Genomic DNA, 21,809 nt, shown 5'->3' on the forward strand with positions numbered 1-21,809 from the left:
ATTAATCTTAGCAGTAATGACAATGAAATCCTTTTATAACAACGTCGAAAAAGGCATAACCAAAAGTGCTTTTTAACTGCAGAATTTTTCATGCCCCAACTGATTCCACCACTCAAGAAGAGTGCTATTGAGGTTATCCCATAACCAGAATTGATACTGAATAGGATATAATACTTATTCTCTTTTAGCATTCATCCTGGACTTTTTAAGGCAATTACAACTAACTGTATATTTTTCCTTTAGCACAATCATATCATTTTAGGTCATATAAAGGTTAATCTTGGAAAGCATAGCCTGAAGAAAGTTCATGAAAAAATATCATATCCCAAATATATGATAACAGAGGTGGAATAAACCAGGAGGGCTGAGCTATGGTTCAGTTATCTTAAACATGATCAGTTCTTTACTGTTTGCATGGTCAAGTTACAAGTGGACAACATCATAGATATTACACCTCAATAGATGTGGGCAAGAGCATTGGCCAGGATTCTAATTTGTAGTTGGAGTTAAGAATAGTTATTCTGATATAAACTGGTGGGACTCAGTAATACAAATGGTTGAAACTCAGAAGCCCATTCCCAGTGTTCTTGATTGAGCAGGTCTGGGGCAGGGGTTCAATATTTCCATCTCTAACAAGTGCCCAGAGAATTCTGATGTTTCTGGTCTGCAGACCACATTTTGAAAACAAGTGTCCTAAGATTTCCTGCCTCAAAAGTCAATTGATTTTATTTTTATCAACTATATCTTCTACCCATTAGTATAGATGTTTATATAAATAACGTCCCTTCTCCAAACTCCTCTGTACATCTTCTGTGAATCCTGTATTTCTTTTCTTTGTACATTAGAAATCATAGAATAGGTTCACCTTTCTTTTTAGGTCTTGCAAGATACCATTGTTCAGTAGCATTCTCTTATTCTCTAGACTATATATACTTTGATAATGTATGATGTTTGTATAATCAGAACTTAACCATGTGGCTTAGAATATCACAGAGACTCGGTAAATATTGGTGGTCAGTAGTTCCATCATCATGACCAAACCCAATGCTTGAGATAGTTTTTATAATGTGTTTAATACGCTGACAATTCTAAATTATGCTTCTTGTTGAGTTTTACTTGTAGCTACATTCTGCTTATACATTTAGTTATTTCATTTACCCCATTCAATAGCTTCTATCTCTATAACTCACTAAGTGAATGTAACTTATTATTCTAAATTCAGAATAGTTGTCATAATATGCACTAAATAAAAGCCTTTATTAATAATGAACAATTCCATTCAAAAGCCAAATATTCTATTAATTGAAAAAGTAATAACGCAGTAGAATATTGTATGGACATCATCAGTCCTTGAACAACAAATATTACCAACAACCACTTTTTTTGTATTTATTGAGATCTCTGCTCCCCTCCCATCCTCTACCCTCCTTTTCAGCCCTTTCCCAAGGTCCCCATGCTCCCAATTTACTCAGGAGATCTTGTCTTTTTCTACTTCTCATGTAGATTAGATCTATGTATGTCTCTCTTAGGGTCCTCATTGTTTTCTGGTTCTCTGGAATTGTGATTTGTGGGCTAGTTTTCTTTGCTTTATGTTTAAAAATCACTTGTGAGTGAATACATGTGATAATTGTCTTTCTGAGTCTGGGTTACATCACTCAAAATGGTGTTTTCTAGCTCCATCCATTTGCCTGCAAAATTCAAGATGTTGTTATTTTTTTTTTTTTGCTGTGTAGTACTCCATTATGTAAATGTACCACATTTTCCTTATCCATTCTTCAGTCGAGGGGCATCTGGGTTGTTTCTAGGTTCTGGCAATGACAAACAATGCTGCTGTGAACATAGTTGAGCACCTGTCCTTGTGGCATGATTGAGCATCCTTTGGGTATATACCCAAAAGTGATATTACTGGGTCTTGAGGAAGGTTGTTTCCAAATTTTCTGAGAAATCACTACACTGACATCCAAAGGGGCTGTACCAGTTTGCACTCCCACCAGCAATGCAGAAATGTTCCCTTTACCCCACAACCTCTCCAGCATAAGTTGTTGTCAGTGCTTTTGATCTTGGCCATTCTTACAGGTGTAAGATGGAATCTCAGAGTAGTTTTGATTTGCATTTCTCTGATGACTAAGGATGTTGAACATTTCCTTAAGTGTCTTTCAGCCATTTTAGATTCCCCTGACAAGTACATTTTTATAAGAACTCAACTTAGTCATTGGAGAACCCCAAGTTTATCTCTATAGAAAGGAGTTACAGCAAGTCCAAACCTTTTATTCAGTTCTTGACTTTGTACCGCAGCCTACATAATCTCAAGCCCATTTGGACTCTCCTTTTGAAATGTCCCTATTACTTTTTGTGGGGGACTGAACTTTGCATCTGCCACTGTCATTTTTGCCATAGAGGCATCTGGAAGAATCCTAACTAAATAATTTAATAATGCTAATCTCTTCACCAGAGTCAGAAGGGATATTGAACTAAATGGTTCTGGATTTAGAAACATTTGCGTTGCCTTGCTTTTTGTTAATAAATTTTCATGAAATTTGACAGGAAGAAGGGAGAATGTTAAATGTGCTGGGCCTTGAACACTGGCAATAGAAGTTTGAGGCCTCCCGTCTTTGAGCAGTATGACTAAACACAGAAACCGAAGGAAAATATGTGGGAGTCCTCCTCAAGGATGTCTTAAAATGCAATAGGATTTGTGTTGATATGAAAAAGTGAAACTTCTGAATAAGAGAAACCTCTGCAAAGCAGTGTTTCCAGAGTGTTTGCTATGAGATGATTACCTTGAATTGTAGTCTCAAGGTTATGTGGCATAAATTCGTGCTGCAGCTACAGGAAAAGAGCAAAAACGAGAGAGGAAAGAAATTGCTATTAGGGTCAGGATTCACAGGTCAAGAATTTTTGTCTAGTTTTGTCCAATTTTCCCTCTTCAGTTTGTTCCATAAACATTAGAAAGGAGAGTATACTTCATTTCAATTCTTTGCTGGGAAAGTATAGAGGACCCAGGGGAAATAGTGTGGTAGAACTTACCTAAAGGTAGGCAGGACTTCTTGGTGTGTTCATAGTTGCCCAATGTGTCTATGTTCTCATGTGTGTCCACTCGTGAGTGTTGTGGCTAGGTTGATGGGTAGCGTCTTCACTGATTGTTCTCCCCCTATTTTCTAAAAACAGTGCCTCTCACTGATTGGCTAGAGTGCTGCACTGAGATTACAGGCCTTTTCCTTGGGTGCTGGGGATTCCCAACTTAAGTCTTCATGCTTGTATGGACAGCATTTTATTCACTGAGCCATCTTCCCAGACTACACACTGCTTTTTGATGGACTCTGTGTTGGCTTCAAAACCATACAAGTTCTGCCATCATAGCAAGAGCCAGCACAACTCTCATCTAGAAAGAACATAAAAGTCAAACTTGAATAATGGAACACATTCCAGATCTGGCACTGAGAATAGAAGCTTCAAGAAGGAATTCATTGGTAGTACTTAATGCACCATGTACTTTTAGATTTCTGCTCACAAAATATTATCATAACTACAGGTAATGTTTCAACCTTAGTCACCCTTTTAAAGTTCATACAGTAGGGATTCCATCCACTTCACAGATAATTGCCAGGTGTTCTAGCTCTGAGGGTATTACATTGAAAAAATAATAAGACTAAATAAAATGAAAAAATCCCTCTACCAGGCCATGAATTTGAAAGAGAACAAGGAGGGGCATGTGAGAAGGTTTGATGGGAGGACAAGGAAGGAAGAAATGGTGTAATTATATTATAATCTTAGAAACAAAAGAAGTAATTTAAAAATCCCATTATATTATGAAACTTGAAATTCCTGTGGCAAGATTGGTTGTCTATTAAGATGGAGAGTAGCTGAATGTTACAGTGAGTTGCAGAAGATAGCACCAGGGGGGTGAGGTGACATTTGAACAAATAGCTAAAGTAAGCCCTGCAGAGAGTGGCAGAAAAATAGATCAATGTTGAGCAGAAATGGGTGGAGATGAGGGAGAATTATTCTTGCTTGACATATCCCTATATAGTGTGAATTTGTTAGCTCTGAGTATACTCATTTACTTTCTCAATGTTTGAGTGATGGGATAATTGATTAATTTTATTTTCTTCTTTATATGCTTTGTACTTAAGAAATCTAATTGGTGTGATTTTACAATAAGATGGATGCTGAAAGCTCTGAAACATTGAGACATTTAATTTCCCCTGAAAAACTGTAGCTACAGTTAGGCTGTGATTTAATGACTATAGAAGTCAGATGGTTGAACTTGGGGTTATCACCCACTAAATGTGATTGGTTCTTTGGCAATGTGTTGTAGGAGCTGTGGACTGCATTCTGCCACCCAGCTCCCGCCACCGGCTAGCTTTACCCTAAATAACAGCACACAAATTGTATTCTTTTAAACACTGCTTGGCCCATTTCTATCTAGCTTCTTCTCAGCTAACTCTCGCACCTGGACTAGCCCATTTCTAATAATGTGTGTAGCACCCCAAGGTGCACTTACCGGGAAAGATTCAGCATGTCTGACCTGGCGGCTTGTTTCATCGCGTCTGCCCGGGAGAGGGGAGCATGGCCTCTGAGCTCACTTCTTCTTCCTCCCAGCATTCTGTTCTGTTTACTCCTGCCACCTATGTTTTAATCTATGAGGGCCAAGCAGTTTCTTTATTTTTTAACCAATGACCTTCCTCCACCAGCAATGATGCTAGCAACTGGGGCAGTTTACATTCGATGGTCAGTGTTCGGCTGCGCTCCAGTGAAGTTAGTCAGTATTCACTGATAGAAGAGTTATAATGAGAAAGTGTTAGTCAAAATGAGATGTTGACCCAGGTAGAAACCTAGAAGCGGGGCCTATGGCTTTCCCGGGTGCAAATTAGAGAAAGAGAAGTGATCACAATAAACAATGAGGGGATTACAGCATAGAGGCGCCAATATTTTATTTTGTTACATTTGGACTCATTGAAATTCTATAACTACAAGCCTTATTTTTTGCTAGAAATAGAAATGGAATTTGTGAGTGTTAACAATAGAAGAACAAAACAACACCATGTAAGCTTAGTTAACTGTTTTTATATAGATTTTAGAAGAATTTTTGGTAAACACACACAATTTTAAAACAGCTAACTTTGATGATAAAAGTTGGTACCATTGATTGATCAAAATGTAAACCATTCATGTTCACCCAGAATCTAAATTTTTTCCAAAAGATGATTACTACAGCCATTTTTTTCTGTATTTGACAGGTACATTGAATATGCACACACATACACAAAAATATGCATGTATATGTATGTACTAACAGGTTAGCCATTAAATACTGTTTATATCTCCATGTTCATACCTCGCATTATTCCAACAACAGCTCCTGGAAAATTTTTCATGCTAGAATTTTAAGACTGGCCTTTTTCTTCTTCATTTGCTACATAATAGTCTTCGGTGTGGTCTTAACTATACACTATACAACAGTGAACTCCAGAGTGTTCTTGGACAAACTCTTGGGCAGTGGTTCTCCAAGTGTGGTGCCTAGACTACTACGTACAGTGGTAGAGATGGACATTTGAAGCCCTATTCCAAACTAACTAGTAACTAGAGAGACCTACAAAGTGACGTTTCGTAGAGCACAGTAAAACAGGATCTGATTCTTCTACGTGATAACAGTTGAGGGCAGCTACCACATGTGAGTACTTCCCTGCTATACCATGACATGAATTTGTAAAAACCACTGCAGTCTACAAAATTATGTAATAAAAGCCACAGAGCTTACAGGGAAATGAGTATGGGACATACAACAATCAAAAATTTATTAATTGGTGCTGGAGAGATGGCTAAGTTGTTAAGAGGGCATCTTGCTCTTATAGAAGACTCCAGTTGAGTTGCCAGCATGCACACTGGACTGCTCACAACTTCCTGAAACTCCAGCTCCATACAGATCCAACGTCTCTGGGTTCTGAGGACAATGGCACATACATGAACATACCTACCCATACACAGACACATGATTAAAAATAAATATGAAAAAAACCTTATCACTCACAAATTTCAAATGAAAAGTGGGGGCCTACTCAGAAACATAGCATATTTTTATGTGTTAAATGGGCAAATATACAAATACTATGATAAAATTGCCACTTTCTCTGGGAAGGAAGTGGTATTTGCTATGACATTTGGTGTTTGGGGAGCTGCCTCTTTTTTGAATTTATTTATTTAAAAAAAACCTATCTTTTCTCATTTTACATATCAATCCCAGTTCCCATTCCCTCTCCTCCTCCCGTTTCCTTCATCCCCCTTCATCCACTCCTCAGAGAGGGTAAGGCTTCTTTCCTGTGTGCAGTTAACAAATCCTAGCACATTGCTTTGAGGCAGGCCCAAGGCCTTCCCCACTGTATCTAGGCTGAGCAAGGTATTACTCCAAAAAGAATAGGTTCCAAAAAACCAGTACAAGCAGCAAGAATAAGTCCTGGTCCCACTGCCGGTGGCCCCACAGTCTGCTCCAGCCATATAACTGTCACCCATATTCAGAGGGCCTAGTTTGGTTCTTTGCTGGTTCCTTCACTGTCAGGCCTGAGCCAGTGAGCTCCCGTTAGCTCAGGTCAGCTGTTTCTGTGGGTATCCCCATCATGGTCTTGGACCCTTTGCTCATATTATTGTTCCTCCCTCTTTTTGGCAGGACTTTGGGAGCTCAACCCAGTGCTCCACTGTGGATCTCTGCTTCTGTTTCCATCAGTTGTTGGATGAAGGTTCTATAGTGACATTTAAGATAGTCATCAATCTGACTACAGGGCAAGGCCAGTTCAGGCCCCCTCTTCACTATTGCTTAAGGTCTTGCTGGGGTCATCCTTGTGGGTTCCTGAGAATTTCTCTAGTGCCAGGTTTCTTGTTAGCCCCATAATGGCTCCATCAATCAAGATATCTCTTTCCTTGTTCTGCCTCTTTCCTTCCCCCACCTTGACCATCGTGTTCCCTCAAGTTCTCTTTCCCCCCTCCCCTTCTCCCCTCAAGAGTTATCATGTAGTGGTAGAAGAGTTACCTGAAGTAGACAGTTTTGACAACAGATGTGGCTTTTAAATCACAAAGTGATGGAAAATAGTTGAGCATGCCGAAGTGTATGGATATGAGCCCTTCGTCATCTCCCAGGTAGCTCAGCACAGGTGGCTTCTGCTTTGCGCAGGAATGGAGGTGCACATAAGCAAAAATGCAAAACCGGAGCTTCGTCTCGGAATTACCCCTCTCTCTCTGCTGTGTTGGAAGAAAATTGTCTTGTCTTTTCACTAATAAAACACAGTCTGTTAGAGTAGAATTGAAATCATACATGTGTTCATATATCTATCCATTATATACCCTACATAGGAATGTCATACACTGCACCAAATGTCATGTTTCTCCTTAGTTTATTATCTCTTAGAGTTCTCAAAACGTCACAGAGATTTAATCCCTTAAAGAAAATGCTTGCAACAACTTACCCTCCTACCATACTTCTTACAAAGTAATCTTTTCCAACCCTCCGCCCGTCTCTCAATTTCTCTCTCAATTTCTCTCTGTCTCTCTGTCTCTGTCTCTGTCTCTCTGTCTCTCTGTCTCTCTCTCTCTCTCTCTCTCTCTCTCTCTCACACACACACACACACACACACACAGTGTAAGGAATGCTTCCCATAAACACATTGATACACTGATTTTCAAAAGGGGACTTTAAAAGTCTGGAACATATGATGAGTGGTTCTGCAGCGCAGAAACACTGAAATAGAATGAGTCTGTGAGAAAACAGAACAGACACCTATGAGAGAGAGTATGGTGGGAAAGTATTCCCTTTTCATTTCTTTATTTCTCACTTCCACCTTTGCTAATACAACGTATCCACTTTATAAGATAAGATATTGAATTGACCCCGTTGGGGTTTCCATCTATCATTCTTGCTAGTTGACACCTCCAAAAGATGCAGCTTACACTGTTAATCCATTCACTTCAGCAAAACATGCCTAAGGGCATCGGATTCGTCCGTTTATCACTATTGAGTTTCAAGGCCCTGACAAGTTGAGAAGATGTAGCTGATCAGGCTGATGTGGCGGCCTCGGCACTGGAGACTGGGACCCCGAAGACACCAAAGCTGCCGCCGTGAAGGCTTATGCAGGTGTCAGATGTTTCCCTGTGACAAGGTTGGCGGTGGACATAACTGCTTCCAGCTGGGCACATTACCAGGCAGGGAAGCCATAATGACTGAATAATTAAATCACATTGGCTTCTGATCATCGTTCTTATTAGAAAAATATCATTGCTTTGGGGTGATTTCTTATGTGAAGTGGAATTTTCATATAAACACCGTGATTTGCATTTATCTATAATATATTTGCATATATATGTATCAGAATAGCGTACTAAAATCAAATCTTCAGAAAAAGAGGATGGGCTATCCATGTAAAGATGCCAAAGATGTTTAAGGGAATGTGAAAATTATAAGGATTAAAGTAACATTGCCCCTTGAAATGCAGACGTGTTTGCTGTGCTTTCCTTTATTTGAAAGCAGCAGGGAGAGAGAGAAGCATTAACTTGCTCCACCTCTGTTTTGCAATTAGGTTTATGTACCTTGCAATCTCAAAGTCTGATATTATTAATACAAGACACAGAATATAAGAGTTTTGGGAAACGAGTACTTCATCTCTAAATGCAAGACTTGCTTCCCTGCCTTCATTTCCCCTCGAAGTGTCCTGGCATGGAGGGGCGGTAGAAGGTTGAGCAGAGCGCAGAGGAGCATTTTAATTCATAAAAGAACATTTAGTCTCATGGGGCCTAGAGCAGCTGCTCTCAAGCAGGCAAGGACATTGCAGAAGGTCTCGTTCCCTCGTTCCCCTTTGCTCCCTCTCCCCTTCGCTTTCTCTCGCCTTTGAATTCCCAGCTGTAATGACTGGTTCGCACAACTCAAGGATCAGCTCAGGGCACACAGTTTAGTAGTGACTTGGAAGGACAAAGCCGAGTGTTTCTCGCATTCTTCTATCTCCAAGGCCAACTAACTAATTTCTGGGGCTTAGTGTAAAATGAAGATGTGCGGCCTCTTGTGCCGGAAGCTGCATGAACGCTGCCATGAGGGTTAAAATGGAGAGCGTCCTCCTCTCTTTTGACTCATCAACAGTGTTTTGATTTGCCATTTACTGCTGTTCTTAGGAACGCTAAAATTTTATGTCATTAGCATGAATTTTACCTTTTATCTTTGTATGCTCCAAAGCAAGTCTTGACTGTGAATAGGATCGCTTTTAACTTGTGTAAGGAATTTCTAAAATGACACACTTTGTATTCTGCAGTACATACCTGGCATATTTTTTCAATCAGCAAGCTAGAAATACTACACATAACTAATTCAGTTATTTTTATACGACTTTTGTTGCTGCTACTATTACTACTACTACTAAGTTTACTACTTCATTCTTTTTGGTGGTATTAGTGCTGCCCCCCCCCCAATACTTTGCAGCGTTCTACCATTGAGCTGTATCATTGGCCTTTTATTCTTTATTTTATTTATTTACTGTTTTTTTTTTTTTGAGACAGAGTTTCTCTGTAGTAATGGAGCCTGCCCTGGAACTAGCTCTTGTAGACCAGGCTGGCCTTGAATTCACAGAGATCTGCCTGTCTCTGCCTCCCAAGTGCTGGGATTAAAGGTGTGTGCCACCTAGCTGGCCTTTTATTCTTAATCATTTATTTACCAGCACTTTCCACCTTTACCTTAGTGATGAATAAGGAGAGACTAAGAGGTAAAGAAATGAGATATGCTTCCCTTTCCTTCTATGTTACCAATTTTAGTTTGAAAGTTTGGGCAATATGGGGAAGTATGAAGAGACAATGAGATGGAGAACTCTTAATCATTCTGTTTCTTAGAAGGTAATAATAGTAACTTCTTTTAGTGATCTAAGCAAATTCCAGTTAACAGGGAAAACACGGACTCTTGAGGCTATCCAAGTCTAGAACTGTTGAGTTCCAAGTAGCACAAAACTATGCTGGTTAGGCCGCATCTTGCTAGACTCCCCCGTGTGTGAAACAACTGAAATCTTGTACTCCTTGGGTGTACAAAGGGCCCCTAGGAACAGCTGGTGTACACATCATGTGCATCTATTCTTTGCACACACATGCTTCATGATTGCCTTTGAACCCACATAGGAAACACAAGTTCAAGATTCAGTTACAAAGACAGTCAAGGCAATGACATAAACTATCACATCGAATGTGTAACTATTCTTTATGTCTGTCGTGTGCGGCAGCAATAGTGGGTAACTCGGGGGCTGAAACCTATAGACATCTGGGAACCTACTGGCCGTCCTACAGCCTATGGATGCCACACAAAGGGGCCCACTTCCTAGTAGGCTGGACTCTACTAATAGCTTATCTGTACAAATTGTCCTTGAAATGATTCTGAGTTTGAAAGGTGAATTAATATCACTTTTAAGTAGATATCTTGGATATCCGATGAATTCATAAGGAATGCAGTTTGGCTGAGCTTGGTAGTTGGTACCAGAGTATGGCTATTAAATCATCTTCTCTGCATCCTTAACATTTTTCTTGTTTGCTTGCCATCCTCTCAGGATTTCCAGCTGGTGAGCTGCAGAAGCCTTTCTTTTGGGGAACAGAATACCCTCGGTGAGTAAATTAGAAAGGACTCCCGTCCTTGACAAGTTAGCAAAGGAGAACTTGTCACTTCGGCCAATGACAGACTATAGACTGTCTTCAAGTTCTAAGTGACATGGCAACTCTTACAAAGGAAACCGTTTAATGGGGGCTGGCAGCAGTTCAGAGGTTCAGTCCGTTAGTGTCATGGTGGTAAGCATAAAGGCATTCGGGCAGACATGGTGCTGGAGATGTAGCTGAGACTTCTACATCCTGATCAGCAGGCAACAGGAAGAGAGACACTGGGCCTGGCTTGAACTTCTAAAACCTCAAGGCCTACCCACCAGTGACACATGTCCTCTAACAAGGCCATATCTACTCCAAAAATGCCATACCTCTTAATAGTATAACTCCCTTTGGGATCTGTTTTCATTCAAACCACCACATTCCAGTCCGTGGCCCCCATAGACTTGTAACCATATCATAATGTAAAATGCATGTAGTTCAACTTCAAAAGCTCCCATAGTTTGTCACTGTCTCAGTATTGTTTAAAAGTCCAAAGTTGAAAGTTTTCTCTGAAACTCACAGTAATCTTTTAAACAGTCAATTCCAAGTCAATGGTTATTCAGCCGTAAGAAGGCATTGGAGGTCTTATTAGTTTTCATTCTGTATTTGTTTTCTGATCCTTGTTCCCAGAGTATTTGACTAGATGGGAAAGTCAATTTTCTACACAGGATTTTCTTTTTCATTGTATTTAATCACTTGAAAGATGGCTGGGATGGAAGGAAATGGGCTAAAACCTTTCTGGGTGAAGAAACTGAAGAAAGGGGAGAAAGACACTTCCTGGGATGGCAGAGCGTGACTTGGCTGCTCAAGTCTACAAAGAGAAGTCATGTAGAAAAGATTTTAGTTTCATATCGGAGGGCTTTGAATGTCTAGTGAGGAATTTAGAACAGAAAATACTGAAGTTGCTAAAGAAGTGCGGTGATCAAATGTGTCATTAGCAATACAGCCAGCATAGCTGTACCATATAGGTCAGAAGGGACACGTTTGGCCTTAGGGACAGCTGTTCGCAAACAGGCCATAGATGCATGTAATTCGTACTTTCTCTATAGAGTGGAGTTGCTCATAATATTCCTTGTCAACAGTACCATTACTTTCTTATATGCCTTTTTATGTTCTGTGGTCCTTTAATGCATGGAAAAAATTCGTCTTGATTTTAGGAGTTGAGTCACTTGCGTTGGCATTTTGATAGATGAGGACTTTTATATGATTGTATAGGCTAAATGACATAATGTCTCATACATATAGCGATCAGAGAGATATAATGGTTGTGTTTTAATTGGGCTTCCTCAGAAGCTGCCCCTGCCATGAGGGTTTAAATAGCTCTTTTGGAACATGGTGCCTGGAAACCTCAGCAGAAGATGGGTAGGTGCTGCAGAGAGGGGAGGAAAATGACATGTGTCCTGTGAGTCTGTTATGGCTGGAAAAGTGAGCTATCAGTAAAACTATACAAGCACGAAGCCTATCCTTGTATAATCCAACCTAGATCTCACTAGGCTAAATGCAAGGTACATTCTTTTTTTTTTGAAAGTTCTGGGGAATAAAGTATTTCCTTATCTTTTCTGACTTTTAGAGCGGGGTACACATTCCTTTGTCCATGGCCTTCCTCCTCATCTTAAAAATGTCAAAGTAGCATTCCCTTTGACATAAATTTTTGCCTCTTCTTTTCTCAAAGACACTTGGGGTTACTTGGGGCCCACTCAGATAATTCAGAGTTATCTCTCTCTCTTTTAAGGTCATCTGGTTAGCAGCCTTAATTTCATCTGCAACTCTAATTTATCTTTGTCATATAACATACCATATTCACAGGTTCCAGGAATTAGCATCAGGGCACCTTGGAGAAGCCATTATTCTGCTTGACTCATGTGTGTTACAAAGTTAACACACCATAATGGGCAACTGGAAATCAGTCTTGCTGGGGAACTACAGAACACGTTTCAAGATAAGAAGGCTAGGCTATCTGTCTTCTAGGCCACATTCCATCAGGGATTTAGAGGTGCTGCCGGGGGGCGGGGGGATTCCCTGGCATTACCCACCATGTGTGGCTGGAGAAGCTCCTTAGGCAGCTCGTTTTCAGTTGGCACTTAGAAGCAGAGAGGCTGGTGCACTGAGACATGCTGTATGCTGAGGGAACGTAGGCAGGCAGCAATAGAGTCTACATTGTTTTTTTTTATTTTTATTTTTATTTTTTTTGACCAAAACAGGGTTTCTCTGTAGCTTTGGAGCATGTCCTGGAACTAGCTCTTGTAGACCAGTCTGGTCTCAAACTCACAGAGATCTGCCTGTCTCTGCCTCCTGAGTGCTGGGATTAAAGGCTTGTGCCACCACCGCCTGGCAGGGAAGCGCTATTATTAGTGAAAACGGAAGTTATTGGGTTTGTAACCCCAAATCCTTAGCTGAATAGCTTTTTGCAGTATTCAGGCATTTGGATTCTGATTTTTTGCATGATTAAGATTAGAAATGTATATACAAAATTCATAAAATTAGACACTTAAGTAATTCTCTAAGATCACTTCAGACTGAACAAAAAAAAAAAAAATCCTGGCATTCTTTGATTCTGCTTACCATAGATAATTTAACTTGAGTTTCCAATTGTTATATAACTTTACCTGAAAACTTGAAAATAGTCTGGTTTTGTTTGCAAGTCATTGATTCAGTGATTTGTTTATTTGGTCCAAGGACAGGGGATTTTTATAGAATCATACAAATCAGAAACTTAAGAATTAGTGTCTGCTAGAACTACCTCGGGTGGAGCCATAGCTGATACCTGAGTGAGCCACCCACTTTCTATTAATATACCACTTCAGTGAGTACCTGATAAACATCATTTGCATACTTTGCACTGGGAATATAGAAAGGATAGAAATTACAGTTCAGTGAGTTTCACATCTATTTTCTCTTAGTTGGTGGATAGCTTCCAGAACCGAAGGAATAGGTTTCCTTTTGCGCAGCCGGCTGATAGTTGCCTTCCTGTGAGTGTTGGGTCTAATTGTGAGGTCAGAAATAGGCCAAATCATTTCCAAAGGCAAGAATTAGGAATGGAAATGACCTTCAGCCACATGACCCAAAGGTGTTCCCAGAAATTATTGTCACCCTCTCTTCCCTCTTAAGTATCTTCATTTCCCAAGTTCTATAGGAAACTTATTTGGATATGGTTAACCTCAAGGCTTGATGACTCTGCTTTCTGTGTTTTAGGGGAAATGCCATTCTTTGGTTCATGACTGAAAAATAAGAACTTAGAAGAGGGATTGCCACATGGCATAGCTGTTAAGAGCACTGGTTGCTCTTCCAGAGGATCTGGGTTGAATTCTCAGCATCCACACAGTGGCTCACAATTCCCCTTGTACATAGTACGCAGACATGTGCAGGCAAAACACTCATACAGAAAAAATAAAATCAATAGTCAGAAAAAGAGCTTGGCAATATTTGAATTTGGGGTTTGCAATTTTTTTTTTTTTTTGTGGCCTCAAAGTTGCTGATCTGGAAGTTTCTGTGTAAGTAAGGCTAGTGTTGAACTTGTGATCTTCTTGCCTTTCCCCCTAAATTACAGGATTATAGGAACACTGTTTTGTCTTTTGGAAGGAAAATTAAGTGACAAATACTTTTCTGTGTTTAGGGATGTCAGCAGGTGTTCATCCCGTAATCGTACTGGACCAATAGGTTGAAAGCACAGTTGAGAAACGTTAGAAAAATATGTAGAAGAAGCTTTTCATTTGGAACTACATAGGTTCCATTAGAGAAGTGAACTCCTAATCATTGGAAAGATGCAAACCGATGTCTTACTACTCTTTGAAGGTTTTACTGTTTGGTTAGTTGGTTTGCGCTTTTTGAAACAGGCTCACTATATAGCCCAGGCTGGTCTCACACTCCTACCAGTATCTCAAATGCCAGGATTAAAGGCATGTGCTCCTATGTCCCATCTGAAAAATGGTTTTGAGATACAATGTTACTAAGTTGTCCAGGCTAGCCTTTAACTTTTTATCCTATTCTCTCTGACTCCAAAGGAGGTGACAGGACATTGAATAGGATTTTACAACTACTTTCGTCTCAGAGCTTTTCATGACTTTTAGATACCCGAGTAGGGTAGCCCATATTTGATAACAGCCTGAGCTCATGGTGAGTCCAGATGGCAATATATTTGACAGCAAATCTCATGTGTGTGTTAAAGCCCGCTCACAATGAGAGAAACTAAATAGGTAATAAAGTAACGCTGTTACCTTCCTCTTTAGAGCACTTTTTTTATTTGTTTGTTCGCTTTTCCTGGCGGTTTCTTTGTGTAGTCCTGGCCTTCCTGGAACTCTGTAGACCAGGCTGGCCTTGAACTTAGAGATGTATCTGCCTCTCCCTTCTAAGTACTAGCCAGAGGGCTTTATTTTTAAGGCAGAAAGTCTTCCAATTTCTGCCTAGTCAGTCGGTTGTATTCTAAAAGGCACATAAAGGTTTTTTTTTTATGGCATACTAAATTAAACAATTTCCATTGAAAACTAGAAGACATCAATGTAATATAAAACATTATCTAGTCATACAAAATTACCTTTTCTTTGTCTCTTGTTCAAGGGATTGTGTTTCTGTAACTGAAAATTGAGACTTACAATGATTCAATCATTTTCCGAATTCCCTGTTTGCCTCGCAAATAAACTTTTGGAACAGCCCTTCTTAAGGGATTTTTATTGTGGAGTACTTTCTGTATGTTCCCATTGTCCATCCCTTAAACTTATCCAGTCAACAGCATTGGCTGAGGGCTGTGGAGGACTGGGAAATCTTGGAAATTGAAATGTTGCTGGTCACACAATGCTGGCTACTACTGCAAAAACTTAGCACCATGTGAAATTACAAGTTTGTCCCACGCAGGCCATGATAGCTCTATGATTGAAATGCATAATTTTACTCTTACTTCTTTAATGAAGGTTTGCAATGATGGAAAAACAGTAGGAAACGTTTTTTTCAAATGCAAATTACCTTGCAAGAAAGAAATAACAAAGGAAAGAATTGCCACCAAGGGGAAAAATTAAATCTCACAGCACTTCCTTGGGTATAGTTGAGACAAACAATTAGCATGTTAAGGATCATTACGTCCTGTAATAACATGTTGCTTCAAAAAATTCTGTTCTTTCCAGCTTTGGTCCTATCTGTGTGCTGGATGATGTTGGTGTTATATGTCACGAGCCAACTGTGAAATATTTTTAGCATAATTACAAATCTTGGAATAAAAGGTCTAAAGTGTCTATAATTCTTACCTATAGGTTAACTGATTTAAGTAAGTTCCATATAAGACATGTCCCTTCCATGACATTTAAAGGCTGATTAATCATGAATTAAATCGCAGTTAATTTTCTTATTGTTGTACTAGGAGCAGAGAATTTAGCGGTAAATGACTAAGGGGAGGGCTTGGTCTTCATGGAGATTATGCTAGAGAGAACATTCTAGACGCGTGCATCTGGAAGGCTCATTGATTTTCTCAGCTCTTGTGTTTGTGCTGTGCTCCAGTTACCTATGCTGTATAATAAAGCCCTGTCACACAGCCATCTTCTGCCTCACAAGTCTATGATTTTGACAGGGGCTGCTCCACTGGGCTGAACTATTCAGGATGCCCTCCCTCCCTCCTGCTCTTCTAATAGGTGGGGCCCAGTAAAGTCTTTCCTTTCCCTTCAGAGTTCGTTACGTTTTGGAGTTTCTCCATCACTTTTCCAGGCCTTTTTCCCTTTTACCAGGCAGTCAGATTCTTTACATTATTGCTAGCTTATGGAAAGAAGGAAACTACAAGGTGTCTTAAGGTCTAGCTCCAGTAGCCTCTCTCAGTTCAGATTCAAGGGTAAGAGATCAGATCACATCTAGGTAGGAGAGGGGACATTTGTATTTAAGGATAGCTGGAGTTGTTGGTGGCCATCCTTAGAGATGATCTATCACGTGCTTCTTCAGAAGTCAAGAGAAATAATATAACACTTTCCCCGAATCTGATTAAGGCTTCACAGTCTTAGCTATTCCAACTGTCAGCTTGTCTGTCAACAGAAACAGAGGAACGTGACTAACTCCCAAACAGAATGCTCCTTTTTAATCTCTGCTCTATTCCTTTTTTATGACTACTTTTAGAAAACAATTTGACTTCTACGATTATAGTGACTTTGCCACAAATTTTCCAAAAGAAATAGTATATTGACTGTTTTAGGTGTTCATGAATACAAAACATCACTGCAACAGATATAGAACCCCAGATGTCTTACAGCTGCAAAGGACTTTAGAAATCCCTCATTTCACTGAGTGGGACACCAAGACCCGTACAAGGTCACAGTGACAATGTTGGAAATTATACTCTTTTGTTTTCATTAGAAGTACTGGCATGCTTAGAGAAATTGGTTTTTGCTTTTATGAGTATAATTGTTGGCTACTTTTATTCTTACTGTTATTAGTAAACAGTTCATTGTCTTGGCTTTTCACTAAAAATTTAAAGACTTATGGTCTCAGATTCATGCCTGTAATTTGTTCCAAATTGTCTATTTATGACATAGATCCCTGAGTTATGGTGCTATAGGAGTAATTGTTGGACATGAATTTACACATGGATTTGATAATAATGGTAAGTACTAGTTTATTTTACAAGCTGCTGCTTTTATAATGATGTTGATTGGAGTGTGTTAACTGTCATTATCTTTTCATAGTGGCCTCATCATAAAGTGAAGATTATCTCAAGCAATGTGATTGCTGATTGAAAACTTGTCTCATGGTTTGCTGTGATAGCTTGCAATAAATAACCATTCCAGTTGGTGATTAGGGTCAAATGAAAAAAAAAAAAAAAGAAAGACTTTGTAGTTTCCATGAAATCACTTTTGCGTTTGGGATGGGATTTCCAGGGCTCCGACAGTGGCTGCAGGAATCTCGCTGTAGCTTTTCTCCTTTGTCATTTGTTTCCTCTTCACAGGCCTATGTTGTTTTCCCTGGAGGTGTGAGCTCTGCCCCTGAGATGATTGTATGTGCGGCTTAATTAAGAAGTTAGCCTTGGGAACTCGGCTGCCTGATTGCTTTGTATAATTTCAAGTGCTTCTTTTCTATTTTTTCTTCATATTGGCATATATTCAAAATTAATAACGTACACATATGCTCTGTATCCTGATGGTATTTAAGCAAAAGGGAGAGGCAAGATAATAACAGACAACTAAAAATATCTCCTTTGAGAGTCATCATTTTTAAGTTTTTCTGACATTTATTTCTTTGTGTGTGTTTGTGAGTGTGAGTGTATGTAGGCCATGGGATAACTTGCAGGATTGCTTCTCTGTTTCTCATGTGTTTTGTTTTGGTTTGGTTTTTCGAGACAGAATTTCTCTGTGTAAAAGTTCTAGCTGTCCTGGAACTTGCCCTTGTAGACTAGGCTGGCCTCAAACTCACAGAGATCCACCTGCCTCTGCCTCCTGAGTTCTGGGATTAAAGGCCTGTGCCAACATTGCCTGGCTAAGGGAGAAGATTCTTAACTAAGAAACAAAGGCATATGGTGCTCATTGGTCCCAGACCTTACTTCTAAGGTCTCTCCCATGGAATAGACTCTAAGGATGGCAATTCCATCCTGTAACCAATACATAGCACAATGTACAAGTTCTCCCTTTGGAGCCTCTTGTGTAGGGGGCTTTCTGTGTAACGAAATTAAAAGCATGCCTTTGATTCTAGCAATAACCTTGGAAATAGAAGAGTTGTACCCAAATCATTGACGGGAAGGCTGTAGATAACAAGAGACCACGAAGCAAGAAAAACGATTTCCCCTCCCCCAGTTACATTCTAGAGATTTCTATTCCGGTTCCAAGTTCTCTTTTTAGAGCAACATTCCTCATCCAAGCAGGACAGATGGGCCTTCCATCCACACCGATGACTGTGAAATGATTCATAGCAGAGGGTTTATGTGTCTCTTCGCTCCTGGCAACTGAGAGGAAGCAGGTTGCTATAGGGCTGAGTCAGGTTCTGTGGTCCTATGGTTTGGATGACTCACTGGGGCTATTCCTATGGATTATTTGGAATTTCACTGGTAGTGCTACTCCAGTTCCCTCTGCTTTTTGAATAGAGGAAACTCATTTTGCTTGCCAGAAAGTGTTTCAGGTCAGAGGAGATGAAAACAAGGAATCCGAGATTGGATGAGACTGGTGCACGTGTTAAATTGATGAATCTCATTTTGAAAATGCCCTTCGTTCCATTCAAGGAAAGAACTCGCTCAATTCTGTGCCTCCCTTTCCTGCTTTCTACAATTAGCCCATGACATTGGAGATGACATGGGAGCTGATCTCAGGGACAGCATCCTGTGCTGTCGGGGCTGCTTTGGAAAGTCTGATGAGGTGAAGGAATGGCAAGAGGATGATTTCGGCTTCTAGAAAGTAACAGAGATTTCTTGTAACTTTTCTTTTTGCTAGGTAGGAAATACGATAAAAATGGAAACCTTGATCCTTGGTGGTCTGTGGACTCGGAAGAAAAGTTTAAAGAAAAAACAAAGTGCATGATTAGCCAGTATAGCAACTATTATTGGAAGAAAGCTGGCTTAAACGTGAGTACAGCTGTGGTTGGTGGTGGTGGTGGGGGCACCTTGTGGGCCCTTTTTCCTCATTTAGACATTAGCTCGCTTTAGACCATTGGTTCTTCAGTATGCTTCTGGGATCCACAACATCTGTGTTCCCTGGGAACTTGTTAGAAATGCAAATCTTTGACTCCTGCCTAGACCTACTGAATCTCTAGGGGTGGAGTCTGGTACTCGGGAGTCTGTTACAAGCCCTCAGGTAGTTCTAACAGATGGTTGAATTTGGAGAATTGTAGGCCTACCCATTAGTGACATCACAAATGCCCTAGCACAGACAAACAACATTCTTAAGAAATCTCCTACATTGTTAGGTTGAATTAACTGAGATAACGTCTCATTATTTGGAGTCAAAGGGTCTGAGAAGTCAATCAAGTTTTTAGTTATAGAAGTTTGAACAAAAGAAATATACTTTTGAAATGTTTATTTTGTGGCGTGTGTATGTATATAGTTTTCAGTGAAGGCAAAATGCAATTGTATACATACTTTGCGGATGTGAGAGTTTGTTCCTTTTATTTTTGCCTTTATCTTCATTGCCTTATCTTTTCTTTCTTACCTTCTCTGCCTAAGGTCAGCGTTAGTAGCTCTGAGACACTTCCTCCTGCATTCAACTAAACACAGGTTTAGTTCATTGCTTCCGGTGATGGCCTAAGAATTCCTAGTGTGGATATACCATAACCTAGTCAACTAACCTCTTAGCCAGGAATTGAATTTTCAGTTAAAAATATCTATGCAATAAGTACCTTATTGTGTATTACTTTTTTCCCTGTAGGACTTATTCCTATTGTCACCAGAATAAAATTGAATATTTCTACAAGTGATAGATTAAGGAATGTTATATCCATGAAACCTTACTTTTCTTGTCAATTTATGACAGCCTTTTAAAATAGCAGGGATGCTGTACTTCTGTTATTCACATTATATGTATCTCCCTGAAGTGTATTACTTATCCTTTAAGGTTTTTTTTTTCTGTAGTATTTTTTGGCACACAAAATCAAAACATTTTCAAAATTTCAAAATACGAAATCTCTCTTAAAATTACCTTTTGTCTTTCTGTTCTTGCCTACTCAGATTGTATAGGAAATAGTCTTAGCTACCTTTCTCTTGCTGTGGTAAGATACTACAACTGAGATAACTTACAAAAGAAAGCATTTAATCTGGGTCTTACAGTTTCAGAGTGTTAGAGCCCATGATTATCATGTGGGGAGCATGGCAGGTAAATATGGGGTGGAGAGAGGGAGGTAAGGGGGTGAGAGAGAAGGAGGAAGGGAGAGAGAGAGAGAGAGAGAGAGAGAGAGAGAGAGAGATTAAAGCTATTCAAGCTAACTAGATGGGCTTTTGAAACCTGAAAGCCCATCCCCCAGTGACATTCCTCCTACAACAAGGTCACACCTCCTAATCTTTCCAGAACAGCTCCATCAACTGGGACTAAATATTCAAATATATGAGCACATCCAAACCGTAACAGGAGCCTCTCATTTCCCCCCCAAAACTTCTGTTTTTATTTTTCTGATATTTTACATTTAAATGTTCATGAATATGAAATTTATTTTTCTGTGGAGTTCAATAGGGGAGTTCATATACTGTTAAAGTCTAGGTTCGAGTTTGATACTGTTATTCTAGAGTCATTTTACATGCGTCCATAGCATGCTCTTGAATATATTCAAATACATTGATTTAGTTTTGTTCTTCAGCATCTATTTTGTTTGCCCAAAGTGTAATGTAAGTTTGAAAACATGTATCTTTGTCACTAGGACAATGATTATAGAACAAATCTGTCTCAGTATAAATTCATTCAACCGTCAGAAAACAGCTTTAGTCTCTTTCCCATAGAAGGGCTATGTGTCTAGAAGCTGTGTGTGTGTGTGTTTCCTTTATGGACATAAGTAGTCAGGCTTTGCTTTCCAGGTTTTATTTATAAGAGTAAGTTCCTCAGTGCCCAAACCATTCTTTGCAGTGATTAGGGAAGAACTTAGTTGGGTCACCACAGATGCAGAATGTCAGTGGCTAGTGTGTCTGGAGAGGTCAAACCAGGTCTCATGTACTCCACTGTGATGGTTCAGAGTGTGAGGAGTTAAAAGGGATGGGGCTCTGCCAGAAGCTATAATTTAAATGTAAAGTTTACAGTGAGAAAAGGAGATAGATTCAAGCCTGAGAATATATAAACATACATAAGAAAAACCTGGACTTGAGAAGGCGTGTGTCGCACACCAAAAGCTCCAAAGGAAGAGGTCTGTTTGGGTTTGAATACCTGACGAATGTGAGCATTTTTTCCCCCTTGATCATTCTGTCTTAGACAAATTCATTATAAGCACAACCCAAGAAGGGGTTCCTTAGGTGAGTGAGTCATTGAGAAAGTAGTTTTATGAGAAACCTACCATTGGCTCTGAGGGAAGGTGAGCCTTACTCTTGATACTAAATAGGGTTCTGGAGAATGAATATCATCCCAGAAATTGTTCAGCACAGGGGCAAGCAGTTGGACATCTCCACTAGCACATCAGTCAGTCACTAGGAGATGGTCTGTAGTACTCCCATAGGTTAAGGTTAGCAGTCACAGGGATGGCTGCAGAGTCTTGGTAGAGAAGGGGAACTGCTGGATGACTCTGAAATCATATATATA

At 39.8% G+C, this 21,809-nt stretch overlaps 1 protein-coding gene across 1 annotated transcript in view; it reads left to right on the forward strand.

Annotated features, from left to right (window-relative positions):
• Phex (phosphate regulating endopeptidase X-linked) overlaps positions 1-21,809 on the forward strand; it is a 200,527-nt gene that overhangs the window by 167,690 nt on the left and 11,028 nt on the right. The window contains exons 16-18 of the mRNA XM_050164389.1: positions 10,560-10,614; positions 17,151-17,218; positions 19,032-19,162. Coding sequence (XP_050020346.1) covers positions 10,560-10,614; positions 17,151-17,218; positions 19,032-19,162 — 254 coding nt within the window. The remainder of the gene's footprint in view (positions 1-10,559; positions 10,615-17,150; positions 17,219-19,031; positions 19,163-21,809) is intronic.

This window comes from Alexandromys fortis, unplaced genomic scaffold (assembly GCF_014885135.2).
Source record: "Alexandromys fortis isolate MF-2015 unplaced genomic scaffold, M_Fortis_MF-2015_v1.1 scaffold_147, whole genome shotgun sequence".
NCBI classification, from domain to species: domain Eukaryota; kingdom Metazoa; phylum Chordata; class Mammalia; order Rodentia; family Cricetidae; genus Alexandromys; species Alexandromys fortis.